The sequence below is a fragment of the Lampris incognitus genome, chromosome 9, assembly GCF_029633865.1.
Source record: "Lampris incognitus isolate fLamInc1 chromosome 9, fLamInc1.hap2, whole genome shotgun sequence".
NCBI lineage: Eukaryota > Metazoa > Chordata > Actinopteri > Lampriformes > Lampridae > Lampris > Lampris incognitus.
In genome coordinates this window covers 10,628,390-10,651,957 of record NC_079219.1, presented here as the reverse complement: position 1 = coordinate 10,651,957, position 23,568 = coordinate 10,628,390, and the positions used below count along the sequence as shown (strand labels likewise).

The window sequence follows — 23,568 nt, the reverse complement described above, 5'->3', positions numbered from 1 at the left end:
GTCTTGGTAGGCAACGGAATAGACCGCTACGCCACCAGGACACCCTAAATAACACTTTTCCATTGTCCAACAACTACTGCTGCTGGGTTGCCCTTCAGCAAAGCACAGAGTTGGAAAGAGTTGTGAAAATTCCTACTTAAGTAAAAGTACTGCTGTTTTAATGATAATTTGCTTGAGTACAAGTAAAAGTTTTGTAACGACCATGGATGATTAGCCTCACTAGCCCTTGGCTAACGGGTCGGACCCTTGAATTGACTGGATAGTGCAGTCGCCCATGGTGCGGGAGACCCGGGTTCGCTACCCGGCTGCTCCGAATTCACTACATTGGTTTCAGAAGTGGGATGGTGAGACCGTGAGTTCATTGGAAGCGCGTGCGCCCAGAGGCGTGAGGGAGCTGATATGCCGAAGTGCGGGGACACACTTCCTAAAGGAGGGGGGTAGTGCAACGACCATGGATGGCTAGACTTGCTAGCCCTTGGCTAACGGGTTGGACCCTTTAGTTAACTGGTTAGTGCAATAGCCCATTGAGCGGGTGATCTGGGTTCAGTTTCTGGCTTTGGCGGATTCCCGGCTGCCCCCTGAATTTGCTACATTGGTGTCTGAAGTGGGATGGTGAGACTGTGAGGCCACCGGTAGCTTGTGCGCCCAGAGGCGTGAGGGAGCTGATATGCCGAAGTGCGGGGATGCGCAAGCTTCCCGAAGAAGGGGGGTAGTGTAACGACCACGGATGACTAGACTCACTAGCCCTTGGCTAACGGGCCGGACCCTTTAGTTGACTGGTTAGCGCAGTCGCCTGTGGTGCGGGAGACCCAGCCAGGTTTGCCCCCCGGCTGCCTCTGAATTCGTTACAGTATTGAGAAAATTACTCATCCATCCATTATCCAAACTGTTTATCCTGCTCAGGGTTGTGGGTTGCTGGAGCCTAACGCAGCAGTCATACCAGCAAAAAATTACTCAAGTAAGAGTAAATGAGGGCTTGTACCCCCCCCCTTTTTCCTCCCCTATTGCACTTTGCCAATTGCCCTGTTTTCCGAGCTGTCCCGGTCGCTGCTCCACCCCCTCTGCTGATCCGGGGAGGGCTGCAGACTACCACATGCCTCCTCTGATACATGTGGAATCGCCAGCCGCTTCTTTTCACCTGACAGTAAGGAGTTTTGCCAGCAGGATGTAATGCGTGGGAGGATCACGCTATCCCCCCCCCACTCCCCGAACAGGCACCCTGACCGACCAGAGGCAATGCTAGTGCAGCGACCAGGACACATACCCAACATCAGGCCTCCCACCCGCAGACACGGCCAATTGTGTCTGTAGGGATGCTCGACCAAACCGGAGGTAACACTGGGATTCAAACCAGAGATCCCCATGTCAGTAGACAACGGAATAGACCACTACACTATCTGGACGCCCAAAATGAGTTTATGTAGGGAAAATTTACATAAATAATTTCTTTGTGAGTTACTTTTGTTCTTCTCATGTCTAAAAAAAACAACAAGAAAACAAAAAACAAAAACAACTGTAGCACCAAAAATATGGAAATATTCATTAGTTTGCATAGCCTAGATTATTGTAAACAACCTGGACAAACAGGTTATTAATCTGTTATTAAAATAGAATTAGCCAAGCAGAACACTTATTATAAATCTGGTCAAAGTAAAATTACTGTGATTTTATTATACTCCAAAAAAGTACCATTACGGGGGGGGGGGGGGTACTCAAGCACTGTACTGAGAGTAGTTATAATTTGTTACTTCCCACCTCTGGCAAAGCACCAAAGTTGCACTGTAATTGTGTTGGTCTTTGGCCAAAAGTAGAAGACTGTGGTTGTACTGGTCAGTTCCCAGTAACCAACAGTAGAAGACTGTGATTGTACTGGTTAGCTCCCAGTGTCCAATAGTATAAGACTGTGGTTGTACTGGTTAGCTCCCAGTGTCCAACAGGATAATTAAAGGGAAGAAGCGTCTGTTGTACCTTTACACTGTGGGTCGAGACAGGGCAGCTGGTGTCTCTCCTCCCTCGTCTCTCCACAAATCCCACAGGTAACAGCCGACATGCCCAGGAGGTCCGACAGGTAGGAGCCTCCAGGAACCCTTAGGGAGAAAAACTGAATGAAAACCCTTCAGCTGTCAACAGGAGGAGGTCCTGTTCTGCTCTAAACATTTAACTGGCAGGTTGAACAGTGACGTTTGGGTTGTTTTTGTTTCTTTGAACAAACTGTCTTCAGGATAATCTCTGCTAACTAACTGGCTGAAACAGTAAAATACATTTCACCCCCCCCCCCATAACTGGAGGAGCTGTTTACCACTGCAGGAGTGTGAGGAGCCAGCCTCTACCCCCTGCACCTCCTCCATCAGCTTGGCTCCTGGTCACAGACATCTGTAGAGCTGTCCCCAAACACCTCCTCTGGCTCAGGATGTGGTTGTGAAGGAACTGGATCCTCTCCTGCCGTCCAGACAACATAAATATCGTTCTGGTTTCATCTCACAGACGTTTAGCACTGTTAAACTCTCATCTTACATTGCTGCTGGACCCTGGACCCTCAAACCTTTCTCTTTCCCAACATGTTGTCCAGTAAAGTGGGAACAGTGCTCCTATTACTTCTTTAACTGACTGAACCCAGCAAGAGAAATTCATTGGCTGTGTCCAAATACTCTGCTACGTACTATATGATCATAGTATGTACTGCATGCTAACAGTGCTACATACTGTTTAGTAAATACTAGTCCATCAAAATGTGTTTAGTATGCAACATAATTCTATTATACAATCCTCAGTTAACCTGTGGAAGTAATGGCAAGTGAGTATGTCTCATGCAGCATTTATCGCCATGGTAACTGCACAAAGTTGCCATTTTCTGAGTTATTAATAGTGAAGAAAGATAATACACCAGTGTTCAGTTGTTGTTCATACACATCTGAAAAAACCCTTGTACAATAAACGTACATTTGAAAGACTGCTGAATCACATTTGTGTCAATGTCCGCCACCATGGTTGAGAAATTTTGGCTAGCTGGAAACTGCCTTCTGTAGCTTCAGGGTAACCACACAAAGTTGCTATCTTCTTCCAGTCGATTCATATTATATTTTTTAGTTAAAATAGTACACATCCTGTCTTTTTTACAATACGAGATTGTTCCATACTAGAAACATTCTAATCTGGAATACTTCAAATGGGTACTATATAATACGGCACTATGGATTTAGTATGGGTATTCAGCCACTATTTTCTCTTTCTTTCCTCTCCTCCTCCACAGGGAGGTCAAAGGTCAGCTTCAGAAGAGTGCCCTTTGAGCTGGTAGGATTCAGTGTCTTTCTGATAGACACTTCACAGGGGAAGATGCTGTCTGTCACAGAGCTGGGATTTAAACCTGCGCCATCTTACTACCAGATGATCTGTGACATCATCAGAATGAGACAGAGATGATAAAAAAATGACGGGGCCTGTATTACAAAGCAGGATAATTGAATTAGCCAGATAACTAACTGTATTGAGTAAAACCTGGAACTGCTCTTTTTACTCAAGTCCATGTTCCAGATTGAGGGGATACTGGGTTTTACTCAGCAAAGTTATCCAGTTATCTTCAGTAATCTTGCTTTATGATACAGGCCCCTGAACCCCTCGATCCATTGAGCCTTTCAGAGTCGTGTTTAAAGGTCGTGTATAATTTTCCTCCTCGGTGCTGCCCTCTATCGTTCAGCTACGTGAATAACAACAACAAATCCAAACAAGAAGACCAGGTGCAGGTAACCATGTGCTATGGAGTGCCATAAGTATGCAGGTTTTCCATGCAACCCAACGCTATACCTGGTGATTTCACTGATTAATCCATCCATCTTTGGTTGAAGGTGTATTAACCAGTGAAATCCCCTGGTGTACCAACTGGTTGATGGAAAACTTGTATAATCATAGCACGCAGTTGCCTATGCCTGAGTTAGACAAATAAATTCAAATGGAAAGGTAGTGGATACAAAGCATTATTATTTACTGACATCTTGTACAAGAAATATTTACTTTCTCTCAGTGAGTTTACTAGTCATATTATTATTACTGTTATAACTGCTTTCTATTTTTTGAGGGAACTTCTGTGAATGTCAAATGACTGAAAGTAAAGCAGTGAAGCAGGTTTGGGATCTGTGCTGACTAGTACTGTCTAGTACTATTGAATACCGCTCATAATATTAGTATTAACAACCCCTACTGATATTTACTAGTCATATTATGATTTAGAAAAACTGAAATGTTACACCATTAGACAAAGCGTTGAACTACATTTTGTGCAGTTATGAACATATGAGCTTTTAATAAAGGTCCACCAGAAGTCTCCGCAACGCTCAAGATCTTTATTTCCTTTGTTTGAGTTTCTGGTCGGTTAAAACCTCTTTAATCAAATATTGATAATTTTTAAATTTTTGACACATTTTATATTGGGCTACAGCTTTCATTAACAGATGTTCAGGTTAGGTTAGAATAGTCTGGGTTCATCTGGGTTGGTTTATTATAGTTTAGTTTAGCCGGTTTACTTTGGTTAACAGTAGTTTTACTTTGATATATTTGACTCTACCTTTAGTAAATAGATCAATTTAGTTTAGTTCAGTTTGGTCTTTTATCCTTTTCTATCTTAACTGATTTATTTTGATTTAATATCTAATTTTAGTTTGGTTTTAATACTATTATTTAGTTTAACTTCTATTGGTGTAATGTTATATTTTAGTGTAATATATTTATGTTTATTATGGTTTAGTTTGGTCAAATATTCTATTTTAGTTTGGTATACTATTACATGTTAGATATTTCATTTCATTTAGGTTTAACTGTTTTAATTTAGTTTAGTTCAGTTAGGTTTCATCTGTTTTAATTTATTTTAGTTTGCCTTTACGGGTTTTTTAGTTTGGCTTATGTTAGTTTGGTATCTTTCTTAATGTGTAAGATAGATAGATAGAGACTTTATTGTCCTCCCAAGAGAATATTTTTTTCACCTTTTGTTCAGAGCCTCATATACAATAAACACATGTACACATACTACACATACCACAGGACATACATGAAGGACAGGGAGACAACCATACATTAACACATGAGTTAAACATAGTCTAACATAAGACTGTATAAGATTGCATGTTCCCCCTCTCAGAACCACAGGAGGGGTAGTTTTTTTGTCACCTGACTTTTTTCTAATGTGTCTTAACGTGTTGGAGTCCAGACATGCCTGAATTCTCCTCACATACCTTCATACCTTCATTCTTCAAATAGCTGGAATAGCAGGAAAGCCCTGAACTGTGAGCTGAAAACACCACAGCTGCTGTCAGCTTCACAATGTGACCAATCCAAAACCTCATGGGCCAAGACAGGAAACGCATTCCTGTTTAATTCTTGGACCCTTGATTGTAGTGGAATGATGTAGAGCAAAACAGCTGCAGTATGTCAGTGCACAAAACTGAAAACATCTGATTTCAAATCCTTTCAGGAATTTCAGTCTGACAGACACTGTTTCTTTAGTTAACATGGTGATATATGTTTTTTCACTCTGTGTGTGTGTGTGTGTGTGTGTGTGTGTGTCTGTGTCTGTGTCTGTCTGTTTTTTATGCATTCACTGTTAAACACGGAGTCATGAAAGGCAGAACAGAATGTTAACCATGGTTTGTGACCTTTGGCCTGGAGTTATAGCAGCATCCTGTACAGAACATTGTAATAAATGAAGTTTCTGAACACATCACAGGTTTGAGCAGCAGATTTCACACCTTGTGACAGCCAGCATCCACTCTGCCCATGTGTCCTAGAGCAAGGCAATGCATTCTTACTGGCTCTAATGGGACTTGCACACTGAATGCGGAATTTTCAAAAGCAGTCAGACTCAATTTTTTAATTACAGAATCGCTACATGGAGTGTTTTCATGTTGGAGTGTTAACAGACATTTATTTTCAAATGAAGGGAAGTCATCATTGGTTTGAGGGCACAGGGATGGACAATGTGTGCTGTGTGAACCTGACCGCTGACCTCTCTGGATCATGTGGGTAAAAGGACTTTTGTTGGATTTGTGGGTTGCTGCTTCTGGCTTCCAGCTTTGTGAGATTGTTTATTCTCTTAGTCTCTCTCCTCTTCTTTAGTCTGCTCTAACCTCTTCATCTGCACTACTGATTACGCTATTTTCTGTGCTTAATTCACTTATCACCAGATTCACTAGTTTTCTTTTTTCAAATGACTCTAGTGTTAGTGGGTAGCCTTTTGTTCCTAATCTTTTTACTAGCTTCAAGCTTAGCCTTGCTTAGCACTTAGCTTTATTGCATTTTCAGTCAAAGCAGCCTCGTTAAAATGATGGCGTGTGGTGACTGTTCCGCAGTTACAGATGGGTTGTCTCTATGAGAGAGATGCATCGATGGGTTAGAGCAGCTTCTTCTGGCTTGGATTACATTAGATGTGATGGGAATTCCAGATAGTCTTAGCCCCAGGCCTGATGGCAGACTTGCTACTGTTAGCACTAGCTAAAATCGACAGATGTGATGGAATTTGTCCCTGTTTGATGGCGTGGGAAGGCTCACAAGAGCAAGCCACTGGTCGTGTGATCTGGTCTGCAATCACCTCTCCTGACTAAAAACTGGTTTTTGCCCCTCACCAGCCTTGTTGGTAGTGCTACCAGCCAGTGTGCCTCTCTCACTCCTGTCGACAGGGTATATCACTGCACTCTAGTGATAGGAGACTCCATTACCGCAATATCAGATTATCTTCTCCAGCCTTGATCTGCCAACCCAAGGCCAGAGTCTCCAACAGAGAGGATAATCTTTGCGTATTGGCATCGCGGAGGGAGAATCAGGGTACCCAGGCACACAGCACCACTACTTTCAGCAACATTGTCATTCATGTTAGGACCAATAATGCTAGGATGAAGCAATCAGAGATAACAAAAACTAGCCTAGTCAGGATGCTTGAGTTGGCCAGAAAGATGCATCGGCATCAATTACTTGTTTCTGGTCCCTTACCCGTGAGGGGTAATGATGACATGGGTAGTAGGCTCACCTCAATGAACCACTGGCTGTCTTGTTACTGTAATGAGCAGGGATTCAGCTTTGTTTATAACTGGCCTTCTTTCTGGGGCCGCCCTTACCTCCTGAAAGTGAACGGCATTCACCCTACTGGTGATGGTGCCGCTCTTTATTTAAGTAATATAGATAGCTGTCTACATTTAGTTTAACACTGGCATTTGTCATTTGGCAGGTCACAGGTAATTAGAGAGCCTGCTAGGTTTAAACCTAGTGTGGATGTGGAGTCAACTAGTATAGTTAATGTATCAAGTCAGGGAATTTCTCATAGTATAGATTATCAGACTATCAGCTTGGTTCATAACATTGAGAACGTCTCCCTTCCCTGCTGTATTACGCCAACGCTCTCCTCTCCTAAATGTGTGAATCACAATAACCTAATATTCATTCCTACAACTGGTGGTGGTGAAATGTCCAATTACGCACCTAATAATCTACAGAACCAAACATCTAATGTCATCAAAAGTGTGACCACATACTGTGGACATTGTACCGGACCATTGTGGTGAAGAAGATTGTGACTTTGGGCTATACAAATAAAATTGGCTTGACTTGACTTAAGTCACTAGCCAGACTCTTCTCTTCTGTAGTTCCCCGGTGGTGGAACGAGTTACTGAACTCCATTCGTTCCGCTGAGTCCCTCTCCATCTTTAAAAAGGAGCTAAAGACCCAGCTGTTTCACGAACACCTCCACACCTGATGGTATTAATGAAAATACCAAAAAAAAATCGTTTCTATGCACCCTATGTATTGCCTTTGTGCATTGCCTGTAGACACCTATGTCCTATCGGACTTGAACCTCGTTTTTTGGCACTTACTTGTGTTGTTGTCTCCTGACTAGACCTTGCTTGTGTTGTATTAACTCTTAGATGTACGTCGCTTTGGATAAAAGTGTCTGCTAAATGAAATTGTAGCAGGTGGCAGGGCCTTTTCCCATCAGGCCCTGTTCTTATGGAATAATCTGCCTGCTGCCGTCAAACAATCAGTCTTCTGAGTTCTTTAAATCCAAACTTAAAACTCATCTTTTTGCCTTAACCTACAATTAGTTGCCTTAACATTGAGTACTTCCATCAGGCCCTGTTCTTATGGAATAATCTGCCTGCTGCCGTCAAACAATCAGTCTTCTGAGTTCTTTAAATCCAAACTTAAAACTAATCTTTTTGCCTTAACCTACAATTAGTTGCCTTAACATTGAGTACTTCACGGCATCTGGGTGGTGTGGTGGTCTATTCTGTTGCCTACCAACACGGGGATCAGCGGTTCAAGTCCCCGTGTTACCTCCGGCTTGGTCGGAAGTCCCTACAGATACAATTGGCCATGTCTGTGGGTGGGAAGCCGGATGTGGGTATGTGTCCTGGTTGCTGCACTAGCACCTCCTCTGGTGAGTCGGGGGCGCCTGTTCGGGGGGGTGGACTGGGGGGAATGGCCTGATCCTCCCACACGCTACGTCCCCCTGGCGAAACTCCTCACTGTTAGGTGAAAAGAAGCAGCTGGCGACTCCACATAGTATATTGGCGGAGGCATGTGGTTGTCTGCAGCCCTCCCAGGATCAGCAGAGGGGGTGGAGACGGCTTGGAAGAGTGGGATAATTGGCCGGATGCAATGGAGCAGCAAAAGAGGGAGAAACCCCCCCCCCCAAAAAAAGGAGTACTTCACGACCGGTACTGCATGGCGAGTGAGTTTCTGTGTCAAGGAATTTTGACAAGCACTGTTCTGCCAATGAAATAGAGTATAGATTATTGATTATGTCAACTGTCCTCTCTCACGTTTCTCTCTCTCTCTGAATGATGTCTTTTCCTGTCTCTTCTCCCTTGTATGTGAATGGTGTGATGTGAGTGTATGTGCATGTTCTCCATGGTGATGGTGGTCGCCACTTGGACGCTGCTTGGCATCCTCCTCATTACATTCTTTATATAGATATATCTTATAAATCCATTAGTTATCCTGTTTCAGTGTTGTATCCTTCTCTTTCTCCGATGTGTGACTAATGTCTTTTCTTGTTTCTTCTCCCATGTATGTGAATGGTGTGATGTGAGTCTCCCCTGTGGGCACGTGTAGTCTGTTCACCTACATTGTGATGGTGGCCATGTGGCTCACGTGCTGGACTGTTCTGGTGGCATCTGGATGCTGCTTGGCTTCCTCCTCATCACAGTGTTCCTGTATCTTATATTTCCATTGTAATTCTGTTATCCTCTTGCAGTGTTGTATTCTATAAATTGTGTTTTATTCTGTACACACAACATCCTTTGCATGTCTGTCTGTCTTGGGAGAGCGACCCCTCCTCTGTTGCTCTCCCTGAGGTTTCTTCCTATTTTCTCTCCCTGTCAAAGGGTTGTTTTTTTTTAGGGAGATGTTAATTTTCAGATATGAGGGTCTAAGGGAGGATGTTGTGTTGCTTTGAAGCCCCGTGAGGCAAATTTGTGATTTGTTTGGCTATACAAATACTTGACTTGAGGACTGGTTTGCTTTTGAAGACAGCATGTGAATGTGACCAGGTGAGTTCAAGTCATGACCAAACTGTCTGGTTATTTTTTGCCGGAAGGTTGTTAAAACACACACAGGCGTGTGTGCGAGTACACACACACACACACACACACACACACACACACACACACACACACACACACACACACACACACACACACACACACACACCTACTCTGAATAGTTACCGGTCTGACAACACGCGTTCACACATTGATCACTACTGTCATCCTTTGTGTGTGTATGTGTGTATTGTGTATGTGTGTGAGGCTTAGCTTATGTATGTGAGTGTTGGGGGCTGCAGCTCCCCCTAATGGTGGGTGCAGCCCCCCCCCCCCCCCAGTAGTGGCAGGTGGCTGTGTAACATCTTTGACCTAACAGTATGCCTAACTTTTCCTAACGTACAAATGCAAAATAAATAAAACATATCTTTATTTTAAACAGTGGGCTAGGGCTGCGTGGAATGTGCCTTTTTAATAATAAAGTGAGTAAACACTCCATTCCAAATCTGCTACGCACGCACCTTACAAACAAAACAATGATGTCATACTGTAGGGACTGGGGTAGGCGGTGGCTCTGACTGTCGGCGCTTCTGCGCTGGGGAAGCACAATGGCTGATGGGACTGTTAATGTTAGATTTAAAATTGCGTTTTAATGATGTGGTGTTCATGTTGTGGTTATTCTCGTGTTGTTGTTTTGGGGGTTCGACTCAGACCAGGTAGGAGACCGTTTACTGACTAACTGACTGTACGACCGTGACTGGGACTGATGTCGCCACTTGGGACATGGGGGTGGGGGGGCGGGGGGCGGACTTGTCACTTTGTTCAGTTCTGGCCGCTGTGAATAAAAGAGCACTCCTGGGGTCGTGCAGCTTATGGGGCGCGGGAGTTGCGATTTAAAAGAGATCGCTGCCTCTCGACTCATTCTTCTACGCTGGCTCACCACAATACTGTTCGCAGCCCCCCTACTTAAAACATCTTGCTGCGCGCCTGGTTATGTGTGTTACTGGTGTTACTGTGTGTTACCTGTTCTCTTCTCGGATAGTATGTGGCACAGATCAGCCTCCGGCAGCGCTGGATGTAACCTCCTATCAGAGCCAGGAGTAAAGCCAGGCCATACAGGAAACCTGATTCGCCAGCACACACACACAAACACACACAAACAATCAAGTGACACAGAACCTTCACAGACTAGTCACATTCTTTCTGACACCGGGTTTTGTCATTAGTGGGGTTTTTTAAATCTGATAAAACGCTCCGGGCTCATCCTTTTCATCTATATCATGTGGACCCCAGGAAGAATAGTTGCGACCTTTGTAGCAGCTGATGGGGTTCTGAATAAACAAATGAAAATCACTTCGTCAGAAAACCACCTGTCAGAAAACTTGAGGCTGACAGAAGAGTCTCTCTTGCTGTGCTGATGGCATCACAATACACACTTCCTGATTTCTACAAGGGACCAATGTTCTCAAGTCAACATCTGATATGTTGACATGTGGCTAACCCGTACCCTGATCCTATGTGAAGATGTGTGAAGATCTGCTCAGAGCTCTCTACCCGCGCAGGAGCCAACTCACCAGGAACCCTTCACTAAAAGATGTCCGCTTGCAACTGAGCTGCTGCAAATTGGGCAAGGCGTCAGAGCCATACGGCATCAAGGCAAGGGTGCTTAGAGACTGCACCATGGAGCTCTCTCCAGTCCTTCATTCCATCTTTTGGGAGTCCTGCAGGACTGCCTCAGTACCAAGCCTAGAAAACATTAACCATTATACCGGTCCCCAAGATACCCCACCAGTCAGAACTGGTCTACTTCTGGCCAGTTGCACCACATCCATAATGATGAAATGCCTGGAAAAGCTGGTGCTGAATGTCATACTCCCTACCGTAAGACCACAGCTGGACCCGCACCAATTCGCCTATAAGGCCAAACGGGGGACTGAGGAATTCTGTGGAATGCCTTTCACTCCCTCCTCCAATGCCTCGAGTTGCCAGGCGACTTTGCCAGAATCTTCTTCATTGACTTCAGCTCCACCTTCAATACCATCCAGCGTCATCAGATGTTCAGGAAATTCCAGCAGCTCAACGTCTCTCCACTCCTCATCCACTGGGTACACAACTTCCTCAGCAATAGACCACTAACAGTCAGAGTGGGCTCAATAACATTTTCAATCATCATCATCAACACCGGAGCACCACAAGGCTGTGTGCTGAGCCCTTTTCTGTATACCCACTACACCAGTGACTGTATTACTCCCTCACTCATCACCACATACTTAAAATACTTGGATGACACTGCCATACTCGCACTCCTTGATGATAACAACTGTGTGGCAGCCTATCAACACTCCATTTTCCACTTTACACAATGGTGCACAGATAACTATCTACAACTGAATGTCACTAAGACAAAAGACAATAGACTCTGTTTCAACCAACACACCACTGAAGTCGATAAACACTGCCAGCAAAGACTCTTTGTCATTCGTAAACTCGTCACTCGTCAAAAAAATTCTGCTGTCCAGAGAACGAACGCCAGCCAGGATGACTGTCGGAACTGAAGGTAGATGAGGACTTGTGTGTCGGGGTTTCAATAGACACTCCAGTTAAGCAGTCTAACAATCTATGCTTTGTAAACTAAATACTGGTCTGGATCGATTAGCCCTGTGTTTCCTCATCCAGGCTCCCCTGCTCTGCATATTATCATTGTAGTCCAGCATGCACAGCCTGCTTGTATTTACTCAGCTAATCTGCAGCGCATCTAATCATGTTAGAGTTGGCACGCCTGGACCAATTAAGTACTATGATATGATATGATTGTTGAGTAAGTACAGACAGGTCTGTGTATGCAGGGTTACAATGAAAATTTGCAGAACAGATGGGCCTTGATGACTAGATTGGGAAACACTGGATAAGCTCAACTTGACTTGACCCCCCCCTTTTTTTTTCTCCCCACTTGCATTTGGCCAATTACCCCACTCTCCGAGCCGTCCCGGTCGTTGCTTCACCCCCTCTGCCGATACGGGGAAGGCTGCAGACTACCATATGCCTCCTCCGATACATGTGGAGTCGCCAGCTCCTTATTCTCCCCTGGGAGTGAGGAGTTTCGCCAGGGGGGCCGATCACGCTATTCCCCCTCCCCCCCGAACAGGCAACCCGACCGACCAGAGGAGGCGCTAGTGCAGCGACCAGGACATATACATTCCCACCCGCAGACACAACCAATTGTGTTTGTAGGGACGCCCGACCAAGCCGGAGGTAACACGGGGATTCGGAACGTCGATCCCCGTGTTGGTAGCAGCGGAATAGACCGCTACGCTACCCGGACGCCCTGCTCAACGTAATCTTTAGCAGCACAGGTCAGGGTTTTATTTTATTTATGTATTCTTTGGGGTTTTTCCCCCTTTTTCTCCCCAATTGTATCCGGCCAATTACCCCACTCTTCCGAGCCGTCCCGATCTCTGCTCCACCACCTCTGCCGATCCGGAGAGGGCTGCAGACTACCACATGCCTCCTCCGATACACGTGGAGTCGCCAGCCACTTCTTTTCACCTGACAGTGAGGAGTTTCACCAGGGAGACGTAGCGCGTGGGAGGATCACGCTACCCCCCCCCCCCCCCCAGTCAGCGCCGTGTATAGAGAGAGTCTTGCCACCCTTTGATCTTTGCAGGGCTGGGCAAACTGGGCAATTGTCCAGGGCGCCAAGCCACTAGGGGCGCCAAAGGCCGCCGCGCCACCGCTGAAAAAAAACATTGCGCTCTCTCCATCTCAAACGTTGGTGTGTGCTACTGCTAGCATGGTAGAGGCTAGTTCCCATCGATGCAGAGAACAGTCAACTGAGCATGCGCAAGTACTCGTTGCCTCCGTTGTTTGGGTAGGTTAAGGTTAGGGTTAGGGCGGGGTTAGGGTTAAAGTTAGCTAATCAGACTTAAAGTAGGGGTGGATCTTCCTAGAATCCTAGCGCCTGGATGCTACGCGGGGCGTGTGGAGGCGTGGTAGAGGCATTTCGCGCATGCTCAGTTGACCGTTCTCTGCTCCATTTCCGTTTTCTGCATCGATGGGAACTAGCCTCTGCCCTGCTAGCATGCTGTCTGTGTGTTCATAAGCTAGCTAACACGGAACACGAAACCACAAAAATGAAACGGTCGTCGAAATTAAGTGGGGCGCAAAATAGACGCCGTACACTCGAAAAGCCCTGGAAGCGAATCCAAAATTAACAGCGTTTTTTTCTGGGTGGCGCCGGCGGCGAGTCCTCCGCTGACGTCACCGGGGATAGCAAAATGGAGCAGGCACCGCCTGCAGCGTAGAACTCATGATGGAAACTTACTTGCGATCAATTATGTCTCAAGACCGTCTGAATGGACTGGCCGAAATTGCAATTGAGCGCCAAATATCTCGCAAATTGGATTTTACTCCAAGATAACTTAAGAGTTTGCTGCAGCCAAATAAGGAAGATCCGTTTATAAGGGGGTGAGTCAACCGATTACTCGATAATGCACGGGATAGGCTTAGGCCTAAGTGTGTGTCACTGTGTTATGCGACATCATTTCAATGGCGAAATGAATATGAAATGTTGTTGAAAAGATACAAGAGCCAAATAAAATGAAATAATATGAAAATATGGGAGTTGTTTAACAACCAGCGACGCTCTGAAAAGACGCGTTACAGCTGACAGTGGTCATTATAACGGGTTTATTTTGAAATGAAGGGGGTGGGGGGGCTGTGTGTGTATTTAATTTCGCAAATAACTACGGTGTTAATTTAAGGCAGGTCTTTAGAACCGCAGGGATACTTAAACGTCGTGTTTCCATGATATGCAGAGTGATATGCATGGCAGCGCGTGCCACTGACTTGCGACCAGTGCGCAGCGCGCGCCTAGGAGCCGTACAGCGCACGTGCCTCGTTCGTTCTGTAACCTGCTTATCTGCCGTCGTTGTGTGTGGTCGGTAACGTTGTTATAACCTACATTTAATGTTGGTGTTAACAGCGTACTGGTTTTAAGTTGCTGGCAGTAATGTGAGAGGCGTTTTATCACATGTGTTTCGTGAAGTCCACACGGGGGGGGGGGGGGGCGCTTTCGTTGTTTTTCCCTGAGCGCTTGATTGCCTCACGCCGGGCCTGGAGCTTTGCAACACGCGCTGTGATTGGCTGAGAGCCTGTCACGTGCTCGACGGGCGCCATGTTGCCTACCAACGGCTGGCTCTGTCATCATGACGTTTCAATGATTTTTCCTGCGTTTCCGGCCCATTCCCCGCCGATTTGCAGCAGTTGAAGGAGAAATGGTGTGTTGTGCGGCTTGGGGCTGTTCCGTGCGGCCGGGACGAGGCCGTATGATGCATCGATATCCACAGGATGCACAGAGGATGGCAGTTTGGGCCGTGAAGATTGGCAGGCTGGGCTGGTCCCCCTCAGCTTATTCCTACTTGTGCTCGGTGAGTTAATTTCAGTGTTCACGATTTTTCGATAAACTAACTTCCCTAGAGCAACCCGAGAGTCTGTAAGGTACTGATGTGTGGAAATCAGTTGTATAGCACGTCCAAGCTATGTGTAACCGTTGACAGAAGTCAGACAAATGTAAACAGTGTCAGATTGTCATATGGGGTGGACTGAGTGACAGGCCTGAGCCGAGGCAGTGTGTGGGTAGTGCTGAGATAAACTAGACAAAACTCCCGATACAGAACTGACGCTGCACTGGCTAAACCTCAAAACAGGTAGACCTAATATTTCTCAAGAGTCCCTGATATTATTGCTCATTATCATTCACTAGTAGCCTACTGAACGTTGCAAAATATGTAATACTGGTACTGATCACCAATCTACCCACCACACCAGTAGTGTAGTGGGTAAAGTCTAAAGTCTGTGGAGTAAATTCTTTGGGTTGAAATTTATATGTATGCAGCAGAGGCCCCTGCTCAGTGCCTGCGACTGTGTTATGACTGCTGGTGGGTTTCGTCCTGATCTCATCACCTTCATCATGGACTGAAGAAGTGAAACATGTTAGTACCATAGCCTCTGCACCTGATCTGGTGTTAAACCACCTGCTCTGACTACTGGTACCTAATGATAAACAAATTTCTGGTTCTTTGAAACTGGGATTGAATTGATGGAAAATCCATAATTTCTGAAACCCTAAGTACTGGTACTGAATGATGTAAAATACACAAAAAGTGCCTCTCAAAATTATTTACGCAGTGGTGTGGCCTTAAAAGGCCAAACCCCTTTCTCAAGAGCTTCAATATGTTGTCTAAATTTTTAATCTAATAAATTCTTGTTTCCTCTAAATTGGGGTCAAAGTATAGTAATAGAAATTAACAGAGTGATCCATTCATGGTACATTACCACCACAGAACAGGGTAAGCTGTGAGCCTAATTTTGCCATGTGACCAGTTAATAAGGTGACAGACACAATAGTCATGTTAAATTCTTATTTAACAGTAGTCAAAAGTGAGGCGACTTTTGGGCGGTTATCTCATTGAGCTGGTCACATGATTTCTATTACTGCACTTGATCTGTGACCCCCGATTTACAGGAACATGACTTTATTAGATTAAAGAATTTAGACAAAATTTTGACATTATTCAGAAAGGATTTTGAGCTTTTCTGAGGCTGTCATTGGCATTTTTAAGACTTGCATACCACTGCATAAATACTTTTGAGAGGCACTGTAATTTCTGGTGTGTACTGGTATTGAATGATGGAAAAGACATAATTTCTGGTACTCTATTGATAGTGAGTGACGCAAAATACACAATTTTTGATACTCTGAATACTTGACTGAATGTTGGAAAATTCAAAATTAATGATACCCTTTCGTACTCAGTGATACAATATACATAATTTCTGGTATTCTTCATAACATGGAATGATGCAAAATACATTGTGCATCATTAAATCTTAAACTGTGTACAGAAAATGCCATAATCTCTTATTTCCACAATGGCATGTGCTGTATGACTGATACGTGGTAGAAAGTGTGACTGAGCTGTTGGGCTCGACTGGCCTGACTGATTATGTAATCTACCTTTGATGGTGGGGTGTGAGCTGATAAGCAGTTCACACCCAACCTTCAAAACACACAGTAACCCACTCCACAGCCCACATGCAATCCACAAACTGGGTGGGACCCATGAGACGCTGTTGGTTGTATTCTGTCAACAATCAAATCCGAAAGCTAGCCAGAGCTATTTCATTTCCTTGACATCGCTTACTCTTTATTTCTTAAACAGAAACATGAATTACTTATGGATTACAATGAAAATGATTTTTTTTTGTTCTTAAAGGGCCTCACTAAACCAGTTTTATATAATCCATCAACATTTGTTAAAGTCATGGGTCTATGAAGCTTGACCAATCAGGTTCTACTGATACTGTTTGAATATCAGAAATATTGGAACATGTCCAAAGCAAGGTTCATATACAAGTCCCTACACCAAATTTCACGGAAAATGAATAGCACATGCATGGGGCTACCTACCAGTTGGTAGGCAATATGGCACCTGTGTAGCCAGTTGGCCAGACTCTCTCTATACATGGTGCTGCCCCCAGTTCCCCCTCCCCCTGAACAGGCGCCCTGACTGACCAGAGGAGGTGCTAGTGCAGCGACCAGGACACATACCCACATCCGGCTTCCCACCCGCAGACATGGCCAACCGTGTCTGTAGGGATGCCTGACCAAGCCGGAGGTAACACGGAGGTAATTGGAACCGCCGATCCCCGTGTTGCTAGGCAACGGAATAGACCGCCATGCCACCCGGCACCCGTGGACTGAGGTTTTTGCTTCAGACTGCACCCCTAAAGGCAGGTGGAGGGTCCTGTATAAGCCTCCTGTCAGTATTTTAAAGGTTTAATTTTAATCCATGATGCGGCCATGCCGATTTTATTTCTTTAATTCCTGTGTTCATGAGGAATCTTATAATGGTCTGTTTAAGCTCTCGGGTTAAAGTACTTTTTATCGTACAAATATCTGATTCAAGACCTGACTAAGATGTTCATACACACCATTAAATCAAAAATTGTAGGTAACGGTGCTATCATGACTGTTTCTAGAGTCAGTCATCGAGTTATTAGTGTTCTTTTGACTCTTAAATGTTCTGTACCTATAATAACATATCCCCTGGTGTCTCATACTGATGACATCACATCCTGTCTATACCCCTACCTATGATGACATATCCTGTGTAGTTTGGCTCCGAGGGCTCCAGGAGACATTTCTTACTGAGGATGGTGATGTTTCCACTCTGCAGGATGTTAAAGGAAGACACAACGTCCTTCAAAATGTCTGATGCATAACCGCTGCCATTCACCTGCACTTCCACTATGACAGGGGCTGGATGGGAGAAACAGACAGAGAGAGAGAGACAGCAAAGAGAGAACGTAGAGACAGACAGAGAGACGGCAGAAAAACAAAGATTCAGAGACAGAATCTCACTTTATGCCTTCACTGAAGTGAACATTTTAGGTAGATTACATGTAAAGGTAGATTAAATTAAAGGTAGATTACATGTTAACATTTTATTGTTTTCTTATAGATTATTGTAGAGTTTTTTAGGTTATATATGAAGAGTGTTTTTCTAGTAACAATGATGCAGTATGAGCAGTAAATTAACTTTTTTTTCACCAGATAATATCATGTCAGTTGAGCTGTCAACTGGTCTGCAACCGTTTAAACCAGCAGCGATTAAAAGTTCCACAACAAACACTTGACTAAACATCATTCTACCAGTGGCGGCTAGCCAGTAGAGGGCGCTAGAGCACCGCCCCCTTCAAATATCAAGAGATGAAAATCTACTTCAACATGTTGAATACAATTTAGCTGTATAATGCAAATAATTATGAAATAAAAGTGTCTTTCAGTCTGTGAGCGCCTGTCAGCAGCCATGGAATATTGGTTCCACATGTTGTTTGGTTGATTTCTGTCTGAATACATATACTTCCTGGGTGAGGGGCGCCGGCCAAACCATACCTTATATAAGCCCTCAAACTTTTGGTGAGCAGGCGACCTGAGGCTGCTGTCTGATTGGTTTCTTCAGATTTTCCATGGGGCGCAGTTCTGTGCACCCCAGACACTCCCACTTTTATTGGCAGCAAATTGGTATTGTTTTAATGTTTTTTGATCTAATGTGATTGGACAATTCTCATGACTGTCAATCATGTTCACACCCACCACAACGCCTCATCTCAACTGGCAATCATCCACCGTCTACGAACACTGATAAAATCTATAGGCTACATTGTCGTTCTTAATAACTCTGTGACTGTGTGGACATTAAAGCAGCTGTCAGGTGTGCGGCACCAAGGTAAATTGCGCCCCCCCCCCAAAAAAAGTTTTTTTAGCACCAGCCGCCACTGCATTCTACCTCAGGTAAATCACTTTGTATACCTGCTCCAAAAGGGCTGAGCTCTATGCCAAGATATTTCTCTAACGTGGACTCAAAATGGATGGAATGAACTTCCGTCCTTCATTAGAGATACTGACTCACTTATTTCTTCCAAGAGAGACCTAAAAACTTTCCTCTCCCAACTCTACCTTCATCCATTGATGGATTCTTAACAGGACTCATGTCGTTCTGAAACAGACTTATGTCACTTTCTTGCTGATATACAAGTGGATGCATGGTAGATAGATAGATAGATAGATAGATGGATAGATGGATGTTTGGCTTTTTATCAGACGAGTTCATGTGTGTCTTACTCACCCCGGGCAATGAGACCTCCCTGCACTTGTTGGTACACGAGCTCCAGCATCCAGAAGACCAGCAGATCCTGTGCCACCAACAGGCCACCCAGGGTCATGTGTCTGAGCACAGTGATGGCGCTGAGAGCCGCCGTCCGCCGCTCGCCTGGTGTAAGGGTGGGCGACACTGTATGACAGAGAAGAGATGAGCGGCTCTAAACGGTTTAACTGGTCTAACTGACCGTCCCTGGGAATCCTGTTTAATTCCTGACAGCAGAGAAATGGCATCTGATGAGACCACAGTCGCCACAGCATCCACCCTTTCATTATGGAAACGTTTTGTGGGTCTGTTGCTTATGACGACCCATCCATCAGCCAGAGGAAAGCATCCTGCTTATAGTCTTCCCCTCATCACAGAGAAACAAAGCAGGTCTAATATTTTACATCAGGGACTTCCGAACTGTATCCTCAGGAGAAACCAGATCAGTTAAAGACAAATAAACTGCAGTTTGATCTGTAAAACCATAAAACCATAAAGTTTAAATTTAGATCTTAATGTTTGTTTTGAGACAAATCTAAACCCATAATGCAACACTAAATCCAAAACGTTTTAGAATGTAGTCCACACACACACACACACACACACACACACAAACACATGGTTTACTGACGTGGGCTTATGTAGGTTGATGTTTCTCGGCGGGTGAGAGGAAGAACGGTGTCCTGATGCTCTGCAGCTCGGCGCTGATCCAAATTCACAAACTCTTCGCTGAGGTAAATGTTGTCAAAGTCATCCTGAGAGAGATACCGCCGCCTGTACCGCAGGGCTCTGCAACACATACGCACACAAGAAGCAACGAACATTTACAGCATGAAGCAAAAGCTGAGCGACTTGGAGACTTTATATTATATATTATAGTATATAAAATACTAACACAATATACATTGTGTTAGTATTTTAGTACTTGTAGTGTTTCTGTGCAGGATGTGTTGGGGGGGGGGGTTATAAACTGTGCCTCGGTTCTCTGTAGTAGAAGGGACTCACTGTAGGAAGGAGACGGCCAGGAGCAGCAGGCTTCCCCAGGCCAGCGGTGTCCTTAGCGCCTGGAACCTCCCCAGCTCAGACGAAACCTCCTCCATGATCTCCTGGGAGGCCTGTTGCAGAGAGCGGCTGCTGTTCACATCCAGGTCAAAGGTCATCGAAGCAGAGATGTTGAACTCAAACTCTTGCTTCATGCGCTCAAATGCTGCAACTGTTGCTATAGAGACGGACAGACATGTAGAATATTGTGTGGCAGGGCTAACAACAATCATGTGCTGATAATGTCACATATACAGTCCGCTGTCATGGTGACATGTTGACCTGCTGTCATGATGACATCGTGTCATGTTGACATGTTGACATAACAGAGATACAGTGATTTGATGTCATGGTAACATGTTGACATAATGACACAGCGATATAATTTTATGGCGGCATGGTGATCTGATGAGATGATATGTTGACATAATGACAAGAGACAGACATCATGATATGACATCATGTTGGTTTGGCGAGACGGTGACATGGCGACATGTTTACATAATGCCACGGAGACATGATGACATGGCGATACAGAGAGATGGTGACGCATACTTACGAGCAGCCAGTCGTTTTCTGAGGTGTGAGGCGATGTAGGAGGGGATGACACAGAAGAGCTGGACAACTGGAAGAAGAGGGGAAAAAAATGGAACATGAGATTAACCACACACACACCACGGACCCAAGGATTCTGCTGTGGTTCTGATCCAAAAGGACACAGAACACACTAAGTTGTCTCTAAACTGTCCATAGGTGTGAACGGTGTGTGTGTGTGTGTGTGTGTGTGTGTGTGTGTGTGTTGGTGTGTGTGTGTTGTCTTGTATTATCCTCGCAGTGGTGATCTGTCAAGGGTGTCTCTGCCTGATAGTCTTCAACCTCCTGCAACTCTTAATTAGTTGATGTGAGTATAGATGAAGGTTGGATGGGCTGATGGATGGATGGACATGTTATTACATCTACACCGATTCATTACGTTTAGCTCTGCTGGGCCACTAAGGGTGGTCACCTACTGGACAGGGTGTAGTACTACAGGTGCTGTCTGGCTACTGCATGAAACCGAAAATGTCAACCAACCACGAGCCAGACCACAGAGGGGGCGGAATCCCTCCACAATGTCACACAGGAAGTTGAAAATCCCCAGGAGCTCGGTGCAGTCCTCCCTGGCCTCATCAAAAACTGCAGTGCACTTCCGGTGCGGCGTGCCCAGCTTGGCGTTGCACACATCACCAATGTCGACCAGAAAGTGAATGACGTTCCTCAGAGTGCGAGCTACACGGGGTCAGAGGTTAAAGATAATTGTTGGGAGAGTATTCAGTGTTTTACATGGTTTATAAATTAGATAATGATAGTTATAACTTCATGTTATAACTGCATTTCCTGAGGAGGCTGAGGAGTGCCCGTCTACCCCCCCAAATTCTCACCAACTTCTACCACTGCACCACAGAGAGCATCCTGACCATCTGCATCTCAGTGCGGTACGGCAACTGCACCTCAGTAGACCAGAAAGCTCTGCAGCGGGTCGTCAAGGCGGCCCAGCATATCACCGGTACCCAGCTCCCAGCCATAAAAGACATTTATCACAAACGCTGCCTTCGAAGGGGTCTGAGCATCAGCAGAGAGCCCACCCACCCCAACCATGGACTGTTCTCCCCCCTGTGCTCTGGGAGGCGCTACAGGAGCCCCAGAGCCCACACTACCAGGCTCAAAAACAGCTTCTTTCCACAAGCTGTTGCCCACCTGAACCTGGCCACCCACTGAATGTCTGTAGATATTTTTAAATATTTTGTACTCCAGCTGTCTTTTAACTTATTTTTAGCTTTGGTCTTCATGTGTGTATATCTTATATTGTGTTTGCTGTGTTTGTCTGTGTCTGTCTTGCACTGATTGGTGAAGCCACAGCCCTCATTTCATTTTTAACATATGCCTGCACATTGTTTTTAATGACAATAAAATTGAATTGAATTGAATTGAATGTTAAGCATGATCCCAAACTGAATGTTCCAATAATGACATTTATTTCTCAGCCAGCCCAACATTAATTTCCGTCGTGGATTCTTTCAGCTCTGTCTCGGTGGAAAACATCAGTGTGGTATAAATGTATTACTGAAATAACGTCTGTAGTCAACAGCATATGAAGAGCTCTGGACTTTTTTTTCCCCTTAAAGATTAAAAATGTCACAGTATTAGCAGATGAAGTGGGGAGGTAATCCGTGGAGAAAATACATATATGAGATTTCAGTCTTCTTGAGTTATTGCCACTTAAAGCTGCCCACTAAAGTTCAGCTCACTGACTGAAAAATCTTTGTCTTCAAATCTTAAGCTGAATCTACATTTGTTGGAAATTATACATTTTTCTATTGTGGAAAAAAACCTAAAAAGTACAGACTAGAAAGACAGCAAGTAGATGACAGTGTAGTGTGGGATTATTTTTTGCGCTGGCTGACAACAAATGTGCTTATTTTAACTGTACATGTTGAGCTTTGCTCTAAACAGGGGTATCGAACAGATTTCTAAAGCAGAACTCACCAACGTGGCGGACGTTCTCGGTCAAAGCATTGATCAAGTTGTGGACTCTTCCTGCCAACGCGTAGGCATTGCTGGTCATCTCTCGGATGCTGTCCAGGACAGCTAGAGGAGTACCAGTATTCCAGTCAAAACAGGATCAACACAAGTACCACCATCACTACCAGTATCACACTCAAAATGACACAGGAGGAGAAAATGAAAGAAGAGGAGATCTGACTCTTGAGCAAGGCACTAAACCCACATCTGCTTAAGCTGCGAACAAACTAGATTGACTAAAAAGCTTATTTTAACCCTGAATCAACCATGAAGATGAATTTTCAAGACGGTAGAGAGACTGAACCAGTCTGTGCAAAACATCACCATGGATACCCAGATAGCATCCGGATGTGGGCCACTTCAGGCAATGATGCGGCACTGACAGCCTTCTTCTGGCCCTGACAAAATGGATGTGAGCCTGAAGTGGCCCACATGTATAGTAGCACATATGGCCCAAATATGCCAAATCAAATGTGGGCCTTTTTTGGCAAAGACGCGGTGCTCTCAGCAACATGTAATCTGGATGTGACTCTGAAGTGGCCCGTGTGGTAAATGGTGAATATGGCCCAAATATAACAAAACAAATATGGGCCACCTTTGGCAAATATGTGGCACATGCGGCATTGTTATGGCTTGGGTCTGGCCCAGATCTGGCAAACAGGAGCGGACCGCCCAAGTGCCATCATTCCACACGGTATGCGGGCCGGATGAAAGTGTCGGGTGTGGGACGGGTCCGGGCC

At 44.9% G+C, this 23,568-nt stretch overlaps 1 protein-coding gene across 1 annotated transcript in view; it reads right to left on the bottom strand.

The window, feature by feature from the left end:
• Positions 1-23,568, bottom strand: part of dcst2 (DC-STAMP domain containing 2) — a 29,735-nt gene that overhangs the window by 3,621 nt on the left and 2,546 nt on the right. Inside the window, exons 4-13 of the mRNA XM_056286157.1 lie at positions 22,793-22,894; positions 21,341-21,535; positions 20,826-20,891; positions 20,231-20,444; positions 19,857-20,014; positions 19,208-19,372; positions 17,671-17,838; positions 10,542-10,642; positions 2,300-2,439; positions 1,969-2,087 (exon numbers count right to left, since the gene is read on the bottom strand). Coding sequence (XP_056142132.1) covers positions 1,969-2,087; positions 2,300-2,439; positions 10,542-10,642; positions 17,671-17,838; positions 19,208-19,372; positions 19,857-20,014; positions 20,231-20,444; positions 20,826-20,891; positions 21,341-21,535; positions 22,793-22,894 — 1,428 coding nt within the window. The remainder of the gene's footprint in view (positions 1-1,968; positions 2,088-2,299; positions 2,440-10,541; positions 10,643-17,670; positions 17,839-19,207; positions 19,373-19,856; positions 20,015-20,230; positions 20,445-20,825; positions 20,892-21,340; positions 21,536-22,792; positions 22,895-23,568) is intronic.